The sequence below is a fragment of the Mustela lutreola genome, chromosome 5 (assembly GCF_030435805.1).
Source record: "Mustela lutreola isolate mMusLut2 chromosome 5, mMusLut2.pri, whole genome shotgun sequence".
NCBI classification, from domain to species: domain Eukaryota; kingdom Metazoa; phylum Chordata; class Mammalia; order Carnivora; family Mustelidae; genus Mustela; species Mustela lutreola.
In genome coordinates, this window is record NC_081294.1 from 7048335 (window position 1) to 7066145 (window position 17811).

General features: G+C 41.8%; 1 protein-coding gene across 9 annotated transcripts in view; it reads right to left on the reverse strand.

Moving 5' to 3' along the window:
• Nucleotides 1–17811, reverse strand: part of SEMA5A (semaphorin 5A) — a 466271-nt gene that overhangs the window by 87624 nt on the left and 360836 nt on the right. For all 9 annotated transcript variants that reach the window (XR_009353706.1, XR_009353707.1, XM_059173630.1 and 6 more), the window contains 2 exons: nt 16137–16344; nt 1298–1415 (listed from right to left, as the gene is read on the reverse strand). Coding sequence is in view for 7 of the 9 variants with exons in the window: in XM_059173630.1 (XP_059029613.1) it covers nt 1298–1415; nt 16137–16344 (326 nt within the window). In the remaining 2 variants the exon portion in view is untranslated. The remainder of the gene's footprint in view (nt 1–1297; nt 1416–16136; nt 16345–17811) is intronic.

Consider the following 17811-nt stretch of genomic DNA (forward strand, 5'->3'; position numbering starts at 1 on the left):
TAAAAATGCAAGGTCAAACATCTATGAGAAAATTGCTCTGATCCTTCAAAAGTAGGGGCCCATAATGTAGAGCCTTGTTTATGTTATCTCTAGCTGCAGAGATTTAAGGTGAACATCTTTGTGCTTTTAAAGAATTTTCAAAAATGAGAAAGAACCTGGCACAAACACTGGCATATTTCTAATCAATTTCAAGAATCATTGAAAAAGAGCTACATAACCCAGCGGACCAGCAGCAAACCCCATTGCAAAGTTCAGCTCAGAGCCCGGAAGTGGTGATCTCACACCTTTGCAGTAAAAGCCTTCGATCTCATGCCCACCCTTGGGAGATGATGCTGTTTTTACTAACCCTGGCCTTCCTCATATCACGCTACCTGATGTTCCCCCTCACAAACTGAAGGAAAGCCTTTTTAGGTTAGGTGAGGAAAAGAGCAGGTGACCACCCAGTTGCCACGGGCAGTTCTGCTAAGAGCAACAGGCCAGATCTCAAGGAAAGGAATGTGCTGCTTCTTTTTCCCGCTCTTCCCTGTAGAAGTGAGCCAGCTCTGACAGTCACAGAGACCAGCAGCTCTGTGACAGCACAGTGACTCTCAATCGGTTTTCAAACGTGTGGAGGTTAATAGCTATTGGTCATATGGTCTGAGGCCAGAAAAAGAGTTTGAGATTATTGCACAAAGAGTTCTAGAGACAAAGGAAAACAAACAAGTCGGGTCCTACATGTGGGGCCTTAAGCAAAAAATCTGGCAAAGGAAACTGTTTTTCCTAGATTTCGAGAACTGGCTCCAAACGGAAGCGAGGCTCTTCATTCTGGGGGCTCACAGTAGGAATGGCCGTCACGCTCTTTCTCCCAGACCTTCCTGTGACCCTGAGACTGTCCCACATGGGGTCCAATAATTACAGCCTTTATTTTATTATTTTAAAAGCTCTACTTATCTCAGTTTCTAGAAATATAGCTTCCATGGGAAATTGGTGGGTGTGGAGTCACTATTTTATTAATGCTAAAAAGGGCAAGAGTCCACACCAATCTCGAGAGAAAACCCAAGAATGAAACAGAGATATTACACCCCACTAGCAAAGCAGCAGAGTTTTCTCTTACGATATGTCTCTTCAAAGCAGACAAAAAGCATATGGCAACATCTTGTGTGGCTCTAACGAACGCTCAGAGGGGAACCAGTTGAGAGAGCCCAGACCGGGTTTACAAGGAAGGTTCCAGACGCGCATACAGGATATGGATTAGGATTCAGGGCAGCTGGGTTCCCATGGACGGTGCTTTCTGAGGCTGGAGAACACACACACTTACAGGACAGGTGGAGGTGCTCTGCTCCCACTGCGTCATGCTCAGGCTCTCCTCCAGGCTCGTGCATTTCTTCATCACCATGTCCCAGCCACAGTAAGGGTCCTGGGCCCCAATGCAGGCACTGCAAACACACACCCAATGGTCAATAAAGAGCAGCCTTACCCATGCAGTAACAGATGCGAGCTTAGGTGAGTCTAGCCCTGATGAATTGACTTGGAAACTAGTTAGGAGAAACCAAGTTTCAGTTGGCACACTAGAGAACAATGTATGCATATGCCCATACGTATCTAATTAAATCAATTAACTTTGGTTGAAATACCTCTATTTTTCCTAAGATACAGGACAGACGACCAAGGGACTGTGTGTACCAACATGAGCCTTTTGGTGTCATGAATAGAGCTAGTTAAAATTTTTCAATGCTTAAAAAATCCTAGATGTTCTTATCACCACCACCATCACCATCACTGTCATCACCACCACCATCATCATCATCAACTGCAACCCCTTAGCAACAGGCAGTATTTGCTGAAAACCTGTTATATCTTTCAGATACAACTTTTATAAGATGCATTATTTTCACTTTATCATCATCACCATTATCTCCATTGCCCCCATCACCACCATAACCACTACCACCTCCATCATCACCATCATCGCTACCACCATCACCAGCACCATCACCACCATCATCACCACCACCATCACATCTACCACCATCACTATCATCACCATCATCAACTCCACCATAACCGTCATCACTACTATCACCACCATCACTTCCACCATCGCCATCATCATCACCAGCACCATCACCACCATCATCACCACCACCAACATCATCACCACCATCACTATCATCACCATCATCATCAACTCCATCATAACCATCATCACTACCATCACCACCATCACCTCCACCATCACCATCATCATCACCTGTACCATCACCACCATCATCACCACCACCATTACCTCCACCATCATCACCACCATCACTTCTTCCACCACCACTATTATCATCCTTACCTTAGTAACAGATGTTATTTGTTGAACACCTACTATAATATATCAATTTATTATATCATTTAGACACTTAACTCTAATGAGGGAGGTAGTATTTTTACTTCATTGATAAGAGAACTGAGGCACAGAAGATTTAAGAAATTGGCCCAAGGACAAACAAATATACCCCAAACCCTTCAACATGGTCAGTATGAATTTAATAAAACAGGAAACTCTTCCTTTTGGGTTCCATAGCTTAAAAATAAATGAAAAATTTCAATTTAATAGTAACTTACTATAGCTCCAACTGCAATATATTCAATACGTTATTTCAGAAGTATTGCAGATGGTGGATACTTTATTTTGGCTTTGTCTCTGTGAAAGAGTTCATGCAGCACATGGGCATCATTAGATGAAGAATTTGGCCCTATGTCATCAAGGCAAGAGGTGTTCAAGGGTGGAGGGGAGCAGACAGTGTGACAGTGACTGAGCCAGGATTATACAAACGATGACCCCACAGGCAAGCAGGGCATTGAAGACCTGAGAATTCACTCTCTGAAGGGGCCAAGAGGTCAGATGTGCAGGAAATGAGAGAGAGGAAAGGCAGGCTAGTGCAGCACGAAAGTGCTAATGTCCTCTTAAAGGGAAGGGGCTCTTCAGGCTGGGAGAATCTGTTAGCGGATTACCAGTGAACCAAGAGTAGGTCTAGAAATCACAGTCTAACTATCAAACATGGGCCAAGGAGGTAGTATAAGTAATATTAAATTGTTAATATTAATGATACAAAATAATCAATTAACATATCAAATATGATCACCACATACCAAGCACCGTTCTAAGAACCTGGTCTCGTTAGCTCATTGCACCCTCACAGAACCTTACAAATACAATCCTTTGATTAGCTCCTGCATTTATTTTAAGTGACATAAATGTAGTCTTTAAAATGCAGAAACCCAAGCAGAGAAAAACGAAGTTGAAGTCCCACGGCAGGGGAAGATGGCGCAAAATGCAATAAATCAAGCAATAGTGGTAAAAACTATTATTTATTGTCACTATGGAATTATTATTAATTTACCACCCAAAGAGGTTCCAACAGAGATGGTTACTACTGGCTCTTCTCCCAGCAGGACTAGGGTGGGTGGAGAGGGGCGTGGGACAGCTGCCTGTCACCACAGCCTCGTTGGAACTTGATGGTGAGTGACCACATACATGTAAACTGAGGCACATTAAACCACATACAAGGTAAACTGAGGCACATTAAAATTTTGAATACGGTAGCCCCAAATCAAAAGTGCTTAGGAGGCTCCCCTAACAGAAGGTAGGGGAGAGAATTTTATGAAGAAGATTTGGAAGCAACCCAAGGAAATTATTTGATTGGCTATAACTTGAATGGGGGCCTTATTTGGGAATGCCTGGTTGACTGGGATTGGTCATTCCAAAGTTTCACTTTCCCAGATTCGAGTGTGGGGACTCTGACATTGGTTTCAGTCTGCCCAGGTCAGCTACCAAGGCTTTGGGGCCACCCCAGTCTAAGGGCCTCTTGTTGAATTACCTTACCAGGCATACAGTAGATGCACATGAAAAAATCAGACAAAACAATTACTACAAAGTACATGCTTTCTAGGTACTATTCACACTTTTATTCATTTGGGGGATATTTTCTCTGCACAAATAGCATTCATGCATGAATACGTCTCTATATACATATATATTTTTATTTTGTTAATGAGTAGAGTTAGATATAACACACACAAAGGGACTGTTCCCATAGCCTTCAGTTTTGCTTTTTACACATAAAAATATACTGTCACATTTTTTCTTGCCGGTATATACAGCTCTACCTGATTCCTTATATGGCTGTACAGTATTCTATTACCTAGAAGAATCAACATTTATTTAAATCCTTTAAAAGCAAGGTTGTAATGTATACGCTTGTATGTATTTTCTACATGATAAATTTCTATACATGGCATCGAAGAGGTAGAAGTTATAGGTATTAATGATTTTGTACCAATCAACAGTTCGGAGAACTCTTTCTTCTCTCCCTGTTCCATGCTAGATGTTGCCTTTTTTTTTTTTTTTTTAAACTTAGCCCTTTCTGATAGATCAAAACACTCTTCTAGCTCTCTGATCTATTTGTTCAGTTGTGAGATTAAAATCTATTGTGTGTGTGCACATTGATGGATTACCCGTATTTCTTTTCTTGTAAATTTCCTACTTGTAACCAATTCCTGCTTTTTGTTTCTTTTTGATTGAGTAACTGGCTTCACTCCTTTTATGTAGTCATTGCAAGTGAAAATTTCCATATTAGAAAATTAACCCTCTATCAGTAATGTTTCAAATACTTTCCCTACTTGTTACTAAGTATTTTTTCTTGAGCTACAAATGTTTCAAAATTTTATGGTGTGAAGTTTATGAATCTTTTCCTTTACAGCATCTGAAATTTCTGCCATATTTTGAAAGAGCTTCCACACTTAAAAAATCATAAAAACATTTCTTCAGGATTCCTTCTGATCCTTTTAGAGTATCATTTCATTAGCCTCCTCGTCTGTGATCTGTGTGAAACGCATTTCTAGCAACTCTCCTTTCCTCCCTCCGTTTGTTGAATTAAAACAAACAAACAAGCAAGCAAACAAACAAACAAACAACTATATATATATTTTTTAACCTAAACTTCCCAATCCTCATACCCACACAAGCAGACCTGGCACTTAAGTAACAAGGAAGCTGTGTATGGTTTCTTTTTCCTTTTTCTACCAAATTCAGACAACATCTTTTTAAAACACAACTTTATAACACAAAGTGTGAGCATCAGCTTCTGAAACTCTCTAGTTCTTGAGGTTTGGGAATATGATTTTTAATAACTTGTTTTTTAAATAAAAATTCACTGCAATGATCAGTTCCCTAGAGGAGAATTTGACCTGTATTCCTGTTTTAATAGTACGTAAAGCATATCTCACATTTCTCAGTTTAAAGAACTCATCATTTTTAAGACATACAGTTGATTTGATTTTTTTTTAAAGGAATAAGAGAGAGGAAGATAAACCAGTGAATGTATAAGACAGGGAAGTGTGTGTTTTCGTATCTACAAAATAAGATATTTCTCATATTGTCACTAAGCTCAGGGTCAGCAAATCAACTCTATGCAGATGTTATTTTGTGGGAAGTTTCTAGAAATCTGAAGACCCCTCCACTGTAGACAGATCCGGGCAGAGTGAGAACTAAGAACTCTTCTGCTTCCTGCTGTGAGTCCCTTGGTGGCACAGTGAGATCTGACCCACAGTGCCCATGTCTTACGGAGCCCACCCGCCAGATTGACTCCACAGTGGGTATCACACATGGGAACCCTTCTCTGCACATGGTCCCATCTTCACACTGGTGAGCAAACGGGACAAAGCTACACTTACAGAATGATTCAAAAGGCCTGAATTCCTTTTAATGCTTCTTATTAAAGCAACACGAACATTAGACAAAAATTAAAATTTCCAAAACAGGAAAATTCCACCAACCCCCTCACTTTGCCCCTGTCTTCTCTTTGCAAATCTGCCTGCAGGACCGAAACAATGCCACAGGGTTACACAGGATATTGAAGCTGCTTTCAATGAAAAGCTGCTTGTAAAAACATCTCTTTCTTCCCATAATGTTGAGGGCTTTGCACATTCTTAACATTCCATTTATCCCTTAAAACTACTAACACTCCTCTCCAGGCATAAATACCCATTCATTAAAAATTCCATTTATAGATAAGTATGTTTCCCTCAGTCAAAATATTTCAGGCCATAGCAAAATTCAAATGAGCCCTACCTTTACTCCAAAGTATACTTTAGGAAAAACCTATGATCATAACTCATTGCTGTGGGAAGGCGGGTCTTTTAAAGAGACGGCGTGGAAAATCACAAATTCTTATTAATATGGCCATCGTGAAAGAAGCTTTTCTTCATTGTAGTTTGAAAATGTTTTTCTTTGTATGATGAATCTTTTTAATAAAAAACCTTCCACATTTTGTTAATAACCTTAGATTATTCTCACTTGATATATTGCTTTGGTATTTGAAAGTATCTGAATTCAGAAAATATGTTGGTCAGAATCTGAAAGTTTAATTTAAAAACATATTTATTGAGAATATGTTTTAGAGCTAAAGGTCTATTTAGACACAGGCCTTAATTCTAGAAGAAGGATAAACCACTTTCCCTTTTCTGGGACAGTGATATTAAATGTTTCACTAAATGCTTCCTTCAAATTTTAAAGTTTACAGTTATGCTATTTGCTAATTTGGGTAATAGGGAAAAGAGGTATATTCATTAAAATCTTCTACTGTATTTCTAGGCAGCTGGAGATAATTCCTGAATACAATCCTTTCGCGTGTTAGATTATCTAAGTGTTAATGTCTTTATCTGACTTGTTTCTGTTATACTAATTTTCATTAAATCAGCTTATTTTTGATCTTAAGTATTCTTGCCATATTAAGAAAATGCATTCATTAAACATGAGATTTTAAGTGATTCCAACATTCATTCATTTGGGGCACACTTATGAGCACCTGCCGTGAACCAGCCTGAAAACAGTGGGGGTACCATGGACAGCAAAGCAGACACAGAATTTACCCTTTGGAAAAGGAAATAAACACTGAAAAGTGGCAACAACCATTTCCAAAAGGAATAACCCAAAGAGGGAAACCCTGTTTGGATGGATGGGTCTGGGGTCAGGAAATACCCCAGGGAGTGGCATTTAAGCTGGCATCAGTGAGATGAAAAGGAGTGAGCCTTTTGACATGGCTTAGGAAATCAGGACAGTCAGCAGCGAGACAGACATGGGATGGGGAAGGCACTGAGGTAGGAGGGAACTTGGGCAGTTTAAAGGGTGAGATAAATGGAGGCCAGACTTCGGTTGAACCTTGAGGAGAGGAATGGGCAGAAAGCCCGGGAGGTCCGGTCAAGATTTAGGGCTTCCTAGTAAGTGCTGTAAACTTTAAAATACTGTGCAAAAACTGCGTGTCTATTTACTTAACATATCTCTACTCTCCTCATGATAGTAGTGGGAGAGACGGATTTCTGTTCATGCATGATCTTTGCCCTAATTCCTAATACGATCGGAGTTGTCTTCTTCCTAATGACCAAAGTCACTCTGTACTTCTGAATCTGCTTTTATTTTAAGAGTTGCAATAAGAACACTGTCTTACTAGAAATAAGACTGAAAAAATTCTAATGAGACAGGACACTGAGGAATGCATTGGAAGAGAGCCACACGTCTTTCAGTTGGTGAACCCACCTGAAACATATACTTTCTTCAGTTTCTGCTCCCACGAAACTGGAGTGATAGGACTGTTTTGAGGGTTAAGTTATATCATGTAATAAATCAGAAAAAGGCATTTTGGGGGATGGGATACATATAGTTATTCTAATTAATCTCTAAACATAATTGTGTCTTACAATATGATACTGGGTTCTGGGGTGTTTGAAAACATTCTAGACCAAAAATACTAAATCTGAAAATGCCATGAGCTCTTTATTTGAGCAGGCAATGTGACACGCCACACTGCTTTCTATTAAGTGGTGCAAAATATTTTAGCTGCACATTTGGATAGATTCACAATGATATTTTTGACTCCCATACAGGATGCCATGTGTTGAAGACACGAAGACCAGGAGTGAACTTTCAGTCTTGCAAGGAAGGCAGAGTATGTTCATGAATGTTGCCTGACAGCATGGGGTAGGCTAACTACTAAGTGAGAAAGAAGCTCAGACAATGGTGCGACAGGACTGAGAGGGCTGAGAGGTAGAGCAGAAGGATTCCAGGAAGATGGCGTGTGCAGGCTGCCTTCTGAATGGAGTTGGATGGAGCTCAGCTGAGTGAGAGGAGAATGCCTGGTCATGACGGCCCCAGGGAACGAGAGAGTCGCGTGTCTGTGGCATGACCAGGATCAGAAGCAGAGCAGCATGGCTGGGCTGAGGTTTCCTTAGGATTCCTTGGAAGCATACTGATGTGAATAAAATGTTGGTGTTTTGCTTAGGCAGGAAAAATTTGGCGGGGGTGGATAGCATGTATCAAGTTGTGAAATCTACGAGAAAATTAATTTGTAATTCCCAAGAGGAACTGAGATACAGCTACAATGTAATGGCATTTTAAAATTTCGGACACATGCCGAGTAAACAAAGATATAATTACTGGTAAAAAATACCTGTTTATACTTATTATGCATCACTTGCTCAAGACATTTCATAGTAATTCATGTTATATATTATGATTTGCAGATGAAATTAATGATCCAGAATTTCAATTAGTCACTAACTTTAATATTAAAAAACTATTCACTATTGGCTTATCATTACATGATTTTGATTAAATACAGTGATTTTTTACATTTAAATTTGCTTTTAATATGCAATTAGAATATTTGATATGTATTGCCAGTAATGCTAAGTGAGCGGTTTTCATTAAAATCTTGGTAGGTGGATATAACACTCAAATTTTCCTGAAAAATCTGTTTTAAAAACTGAACAAGACTGATACTCATATTATGAAGCATTTTGGGAAAACCAAGACTAAGAAAGAAATAGTTAAAGAGTAAAGAGTATTTGAAATAAGCAAAACAGGAGTGCTCCTGGGAGTCTAGCAACTGTCATCAACTTGGGCCATCAGCTTCAGTTTCTGACATGACACAGTCAATCCCACTTCCCCACTTGTCACATACGGCACCTGAGTTGTTTCTCTTACCCTCCCGGTGGATCTCAATTGTCATGAAATTTGTCTTTTAACAAACATAATGTCTTTCTGCAGAGGCCACGTGTGCCCCCAGGATGAAGCTGTCCAGGGAAGGCAGCTCAGCTGTGGTCAATTCTGTGCTCAAGGACCAAAACCAGGACAAAGAGGACACATGGAGTATTGATGAACCAACATGAGCCCTTTGCAGCTCAGGGATGTTCAAGTCGCCTGGGGGGAACAAGGACCAGAAAACACTATGTCCAACTGCCCAAGAAGGAAAGAAAAGTATCTGTGGTCACTTCATTCAGGGAAAAGTCTGCACTTTTGGTATTCTATGTTCTCTCCTCTACAGAACAGAGGTAATGAAAGGGCCACAGTGTCCTCGCCTCCCCCGCCAATCAGAGAAAAATGAAGACATGCTTACTCTTTGCCCATCTCATGTTTCTTTGAGAGAAGCCCTGCTGTGGCTGAGTAGATGAGGGTTTCATAGGCAGAATCAGAAGACACTGGAGAATACGAAAAGTTGTCATTTACACTTGAAGGATGCCCAAGGGGTCAAGGAATACACCTAAACTCTTACACAAAGCTTTAGAAGACTGTAAGTCCAGAGAAAACATTTATATTACGCTGACTCCTTATAATTCACCCAACTTAACAGTTTGCCCATGAATGAGTCATGAGGCTTAAGTGCCAATGCCAGAGAATCCCCCGTGAGAACACAGCCAAGTCCAAGGAAAGAACTTCTCTCTGTGTCAGCAGAGCACTTCTGTCAAGGGTGGCATCTACTCTGGGTTCCCCGTGCCTTCCCCAACCTGGTGACAGCAGCAAGGAGGGTAAGCACTTGGCTCTCCTTACTCCTGGCCCTGTCCAATCTCCCTCCATCAGTTGCCTGAATCCTAGCCTCTCTGGGTAGATAGATATATGACACAATGGGGGACTTGGGACAAGGAATTAATGAATATCCCCTGACAGAGGCTCCTATCAACTGAATGGAGCCATGCTCACAGAAGCTAAGACAGGGTAGAGCCTCACAAACTGCCAGACAGACCAAAGCCAAGGACATAATGTAGTACCAGGAGCAGAGTCTGGCCTGACTAGCCTTGTACCTCTCAAAGTGAAGTGGTTTAAAGGCAAAAAGCAAATCTTGACAGGTCCAGGTGGATTGGCCAGAGGCAATGGGTAGTATACCTCAACAAAGAAGGCAAAGCACATATACAAGAGCTATTTGACTTTTTTTCCTTTTCTCTCCTCTCTTGCCTCTTCTCTCTCCCCCCTTCTCCCTTTCTTCCTTTTCTTCCCTTCCTTCCTCCCTCCCTCCCTCCCTTCTTTTCTTAGGTCTGATTTTTAATTCTACTTGGGACAGAGAGAAAAGTTGAAGCTAACCCTTCAACGAGTATGAAAGGCATGAAGACATAGCATTCACTAGCCATGCCAACTCAGCAGGACCTCCATGAGCAGACTAGCCTAGGAAAGAAGGAAGGGCAGGAACCATCGTCGACTGAATTCTTTCCATCTCCCAGACCCATTATGTGCTCTTTGCCTTTGTGCTCCCAGTACCACACTGAGTGGTTTGCTTATAATCACACACCATGTAAAAGCTTATCTAGGATCCCCCTGAATCTGAAGCTCATGATCTTTCCATACACAAGTATTTTAGCAGACACATGGGGTTGGTTATTTCCTTAAGAATCATTAATTCATTGGATTATGCTGCAAATAAAAAGATTAAGGGAAGCTTGGTGTATAAAAGCCAAGGTGCTACTGACCAGGATAACTCAGGTGCAAGGATCTGGAGTCGAGAACACTGCTGCAGCCCAAGCTTACCCACAGAGTTCTCTACCCAGCTTTAAACCGGGGAGTGCAAAAGATGGAAGCTGGGGAGTAGACATCTACTTATTGTGAACTCTCTGGCCATGTTTCTCAAACTCAGCTGAGGTACAAAAGTTGGTAATGACAACAATTATCTGACTTTATACAAGTGACTAGAACACACATTGCCATTTAGGAAACAGAAACATGCTCGTGAGGAAACTGAACAGAAAGCTGAATCCAAAACTGTTGGCTGGCTAACGCATCACCAAGGAAAGCAGAGAGCCTATCCTAGTAGATCTGACCTATGAAATATTGACCTATGAAATATTTTTAGTGATCTTGCTTGTTCTTAGAAACTGTGTTCTCCATGGAAACAATGATATGATTACATTAAAGTATGTGACCAAGAGGGGCGCCTGAGTGACTCAGTCGGTTAAGTGTCTGACTCTTGGTTTCGGCTCAGGTCAGGATCTCGGGGTGGTGGGATCAAGCCCTGCATCAGGCTCCGCACTGGGCAGGGAGTCTGCCCAAAGATTGTCTCCCACTGTCCCTCCTCCTGCTTCCTCTCTTGCTCTCTCTCTCAAATAAGTACATCTTTAAAAAAGATTTGATCAAGAAAAAGAAAAAAAATATACTCATAATCCCATTGTTGTAGAAGCAGCTCATGACATCTCTACAAGATGGTGTTCACAAATGTTCTTTGCTTTTATTGTGAACCTGAATCAAAATATGTGTTTATATCATTGCCGAAGATGGATCTGCCATGAAGCTAAGGAAGCTTAACCTTCTTTACTTCACATTTGTTAAGGAGCTAAGACTGGTTGACATTTTGCATCCATAATTGTGATATTCTTTTCCTTAGCAAGACCCCTTCCCAAACTGTATAAGCTTCAGACCCCACAAAATCTGTGTCTCTCCCTATTACAGAAAAAACAGTAGTATGACTTATGCTTCATAAATCACTAGTTAAGCTTATGTATGCTCATATCTATCTACCACATTTTAACTGTTCATTTTCTGACCTACCCAGGACCTGGAGGTATTAACTTGTGATTCCAATAAAAAAATAGCATTTCAGCCAAGCCCCTCTTACAGTGTGTTAACTAGATGTTGGTGAATGTACTATGTCTTTTCCTCCTATTTTTTTTAAAGTTATAATGATGGCATATATGTACTACTGTTTTGCTTTTTGCTTTTTTCAGTTATTATCACATAATGTGTATATCTTCATAGTCATCATTTTTTGGTTTCAGAAAAATCCACAGAGTGAATACTCCATCCAATAAATACATGATAACTAGTGATTTATTCTCTTACTATTAGAAATTTAAGATTGGAACACTGGCTGTGATTCAAATATAGCTTAAAAAATAATTGGACAGGATGTCAGGCCTGAAGATTAGGTCCTGGTGCAGTATAGGATCAGATTTTAATGATGAATTGATTTTGGGATAACGTCTAAGGTAATTCTAAGGTCCTCTGGCTCAAATCCACAATAGATATTCAGGAGATTTTATTTATGCCAGAATTACTCATTAGACTCTGAGCCCCATGGAGACAGGGTCAAGGGTGCCTCATTCGTCATCCTACACTCGGGGGCTCACTTGGTGCTTGGCACGTATTAAGGTCAATAAATATATTATGAATGAATTAACAAAGGAAAATCACAGTCTTTAGAAGCTAATCCAAAGTCAATGCAAACAAAACCTCAAGACATTGAGATTTGGAAAATATCAAATTCATTTTGAAGGGAGAATATTTACTTTGTAAATTGAGTATATGTCAAAATTCCTTCCGAGTGTTTATGTGACTCATTACTGAATGGCTAAAGTTGTCTTTCTGGAAGCTGGAAGACCTTAGGGGATCCTGCAATTTCTCTCTATACATCGCATTTCTCCTGCAAGACAGACACTGTCTGTAGACGATATTTAATTAATAAAGGTGCTGACATATAGCTCCACGTTTTCAAACTTTGCTCTTTCAAGCAAGACATGTTCTGCAGTAACCTAACTGCCATACTAATCTTCTTAATGAGTGTTAATTTCTTTAACTAAATGATATTATTACAAGCTAAATGAATTAAGAAGGGCTAGACACCCATTCACAAATGGAGCCAATCTCTTTCTTAATGGTTCCATCTTTCCCTCCAGTTTTATAAAGCAAAACTTCTCTTCTATTTTATATGTGGACAAGGATGCTCCTGGATTTCAGCTTTCTTCTCTCGTCAATTACTTCTTAAAACTAAGCAAAAATGAAACAACAAACACTTAAATCCCAGGGGCATTTGATCCTTTAGCTATTGCTTTATATCACTACACTCTTCTGCAAAGGGAGTTTAACTCCCTTTAACAATTTAACTGTTGCATGAGAATTTAGGTTAACTTTATAGATTATGAAGCAAAATAGCAGAGAGGGGAAAGGTACTACCCATTTGTAAATCTGATAAATGTTTACTGCCCTGTCTTGAGCTGGGCACCATGCTGGAGGCTGCGCAGACCGGGAGAGACCAAGCCCCAGTTTGGGTTCATGGTCGGATGGGCTGAATGAAATGTGGCCTGGCATGTGGTGCTCAGAATTCCAGTTTCTGTTCTAGGCCTGTCCAGCAGCTAATCTCTGCTGACACCTGACCGCTGGACTGATGTCCTCATTGTCCCAGGGGCAGCACAGTGAACTATAAGACAATGCCTGGACCTTGGGGTCAGAGCTCCAGCCCTGAACCTGGGTTTCATATTGAACGAGGTATGTGACCTTTTTGGTACGTTTGGCAGGATCCAAACATCTGAGCCCCCATCTCCTCATCTAAAAATGGAGACGACAGGTGACTTGAGCCTCAGGGTAGAGTGGTGACAGGAAATGACAGGAAGAGCTAGCACAGGGCCAGATGTGTAAAAGAAACTCACAGGACTCTATCAATTATTATCATTTATAAACATCTTAAGAGACATCAAATTGTGCATGGCCTTTCAAAAATGAATACTGAAAAAAATTTTTTTCTAAAATGTGAATATGATTTGGAAGGAGACAGGTACTTTAGTTAAGTTCAGTTTTTCTTGTTAAGCATTACAAAACTCATTTATAAAATCGATTTTTCTAATAAGGAATGAAATTACTTATACTCTACTATGGAATATATATTGAACAAAGAAATTATTGCTCAGTTGTTAATTGCTCTCCTATTCCTATTCAGTGTACTTCTTTAGTCACATTTTTAGAAAATTAAAATTGCTTTTGTAAAAAAAAATTTTTTTCCCCATAACACATCAAAAAAAAATCTGGTCATATAGATATTAGTTTCTGAAAAATGGATACTTTTCTCCAGCTAGTGTTAATGGGGGAGGTAGTCTTGTCTTTCTATTAGAAAAGCATGGCAAAGAAACATAATGGAAAGAATCCACAAAAATGCTCGGGTTTGAGTCTTCGCATTTTTCTTTTCTCAAATGGAATATTTGAGGGTCAAACACAATCTAGCCCTTTCTGAGTGTGGGGACACAGAACTCCACAGTCTCTCCATTTACAATAAAGTTCTAATTTCCCGAGGCTCTTCTCCAAGTGGGTAGACAAGAAAACAGCAGGGAGATTCAGCTCTGGATATAACTGTTAATCTTCTCCTCCCCAAAACATGACGAAGACAGACAAGTGGCCTTGTTCTCCTTGTAGGAGAAAGGTGAACTTGAATGGTTCCCCGGCTGCTGTGCCTGGTGGTGGCCAGCTCCTGTGGTTTCCCGACTGGACTCCACGTGCGGCAGTGCAGGAAATGAGGTGGGCGCCGTGACAGCTCGGTTCCCAGACCTGACGCAGGAGTTAGCTTCTCAGGTTGCGGTCACAAGGACCTGGGTTATTGTAATCCTGACTCAACAAGGCGAAGTACCATGGAAAGGATAAGCTGCCTTAGCGTGCAAGCCATGAACTTTCATTCTGGCCCCAGACCCACTGCACCTATAGCACAGGCCTGTGTCTTCATGCGTGTTATTTGGTGTCACGCCACACCCCCCCACCCAAAGTCCATGACAAGTCAGAGCTCGCTGGGCTGTGGTTGGAAGACTGGGGCCTTTCCAGGGGCATTCCAACTTTCAACAAGCTTGCTGGCAAGATCCCAAGTCTCCTTGTCACCCACTGATCATCAGCAACTGGGCAGAATCATTCCTGCACCAGGTCAGTAGGGAACCCAAACCAGAAAAAATTTCAAGCACCCAATGGTTAACTTTAAGAAAAAGGTGTTATATAAAAGATAGTTGCTGGTACTTATCGCTCTGTTATTATTGTTCCCCGGCATTACTGCTAACCATCATCGTTAGGGAGATAGTCCCTTACAATATCCCTCAACACCCTGATACCAAAGGAGGCACCATATATTTCATTGCCCAGAACCATCTAGAAAGGAATATTGTAATGGTTTCTATTATACACAAAAACCTCACTTCTACAAGAGAACGCCCACTTTGCAGAGTGCTTTAAGTTTTAGACCATATGCATTATCCCATTTGATTCTATAGCAATTTTCACATTACATGAAAAAGTGAGATCTAAAATACTTTACCGACCAGGTCAAGAAATAGCATGTGCAGTCTGTCATGTGACTGCCAGTCTGTGAGTCCCAAAGCCCAGGCTATGGGGAACCTTGTTTGAGAAAGTATGACCTGTGTGAGTGGTATCTGTGAGTGATATACCCGAACAGTCCATTTCCATACCTATTCTGCCCTTACAGACTGCACTGGGGGGTGGAGTTACTGAGATCACTGACCTCTGCGACCATATTAGATGATTATTTCCCCAAGGGCAATCTTTTGTTGGGGGTCAGAGCCCTCATGCAATATTCCAACATTCAAGTGCTGGTCAGGTGTATAGTGTACTTAGTACTTGTCATTTCCGGACCACCTGGGCCTGCACTTACCCAAACTGAGCTTTGAAGGCCACTACAGTCCACAGTGGACACCCCATGGCCAATGAGAATTGAGTAGGGGTAAGGGAAGGTGCCTCAGGAGAGAGGCAGTGTCCCAAGAGAGCTGGTGCTGAGGACAGTACCATGAGAACTGCCCCAGGGAGGGGATCCTGCGTATATTACATAAATTTCTATAAAAATAAACTCGTAGATTAATGCAGGAACACCAAGTATGAGCATTATTGCTAAGTGTTATCACGCACAGAAGAGTTTATTTTAACCCTGACAACTGTTTACATATGTTGTAACATGGCCCCTCCTTTGCAGATACTGGCGGGTTATTCCTAGCCCAGTAAATGAGTTTGCATCGACATTTCTGCACCCTGGGATGCAGGGCTCACAAGAATGTTCAGGTCCTGAAGCCATAAACTGCCGGGGATGCCCTACCTGCGCGTGCGGTAGAACGGGCATCTCTTCAGCGGGACCTTGGCCACGTGCTCCTGCAGGCCCACGAACAGGACGCTCTGGCTGTGAAGGATCTGCAGGCTCCGGATGGGCTGTCCCCGCCGCTCGGGAAAGAGCTCGATCTCTTCCAGCAAACAGCTGCCAGCAGCCGGGGCCAGGGGCGCCCGCACTTTTTTAATGGTGCCGTAATCTGGGAGGGCAATGAGGAAGGAAAAAAGCAAAACAAGGTGAGCAGGTCTCACCAGTCACTCCTCCCCTAAGCAGCCGTGCTCCTCCAGCCTGGCTGCACACAGGATCATCTGAGGGGCTTTTACAAATGCCAACACCCGTATCCTACCCCAGGCCTGTTCAGTGGTCAGTGCTGGAGGTGGGGCAGGTGCCAGCAGCGGGTACAAGGCTAGCAAGCAGCTGGTGACAAGAACCTCTCAGCCACCATATGCCTCACCCAGTTCCAAGTGCAGACACCTGGGGCTCAGGAAAGCTTCCTGAGGCTCCAAGTAGCCAGCTACAGCTCCATCCCATTAGAGGACTCTGCAGGAGATTATCCTGGATTCCTAGCATCAGAGAGAGGTGCTGACCTTGTCACCCAGCCAGGACAGACACCACATGATGGATGGGCAATCACAGATATTCAGGACAGCAAGGAACACACCTTTTCCTTCTTGCTTTATAAGTTCATCCTTTGCTGTCTCTCTTCCTCCTCTGTCTAGAAAGCCCCTTTCCTCTTTCTCTTGAATGTGTGTTCTTTGGGATGCCCTTCTCTGTCTCAAAGTCCCAAATTCTTCTCTCCCATACAAGGGAACATCTGTTCCCAGCCTGGTCTCTTCCCTGCCCAGGTTTTCTGCTCACTGTGTGTTCGTGCTCACCTACTCATAAAAGCATGGCTCTGAGTATGGCCTCTGAACCAGGCATCTCCCTGGACTGGCTGTGAAGAGCACGGAGAAGTGTCCTTTCAGCCAGGGAGAGGCACAGCATGGCCAATGCCATGTGTCAGAGACACAGACCCAAAGCACACACTAATGTTGTCCGTGCACTAGGGTGAGGCCCTTGCTGTTGGCCTATAAGCCCAGGGCAAGACACCAACCCACTAGGAGCACCTCCTGAAGCCATCAACAGGCTCCTCTAATCAACCCAGCAGAATCCTGATTTTTCAAACCATTATAATTCTCATCCCGCACATACAGAGAATGAGGCCAGGGAGTCATTCCAAAACCAGAATTAAATCAAGAACCTTTGGCTTCAAGGCTTCCTATCAATCCATACATCTCAAGAAGACTTTGGACAGGAATATGTTTCAGTTTTCCACGCCCAATGGAAGTCCTCAGAGACTTAGAATGCTTCATTTCAAGAGAAAAATACATGTGGAGACGTATATTATCCTGAATTTATTTCACAAAGTATACCGGAAGCACATCTCCAGGGAATCCTTATTGATTATGAATCGACTTCATCATAATGTGTGCGGTATTAGTAAAGCATTGTCTAATTTTCTCTCCAGCTGCCTGGGTAACTGTCTTAGTTTTGAGATAGTTCAGACATAAACAGAATGACGCTATATACTGGGAAAACAAGAAATGTAGGGGCTGTCTTGGAGGAAAGTGTGTGTGTGTGTGAGAGAGAGAGAGAGGGAGAGAGAGACAGACAGACAGACAGAGAG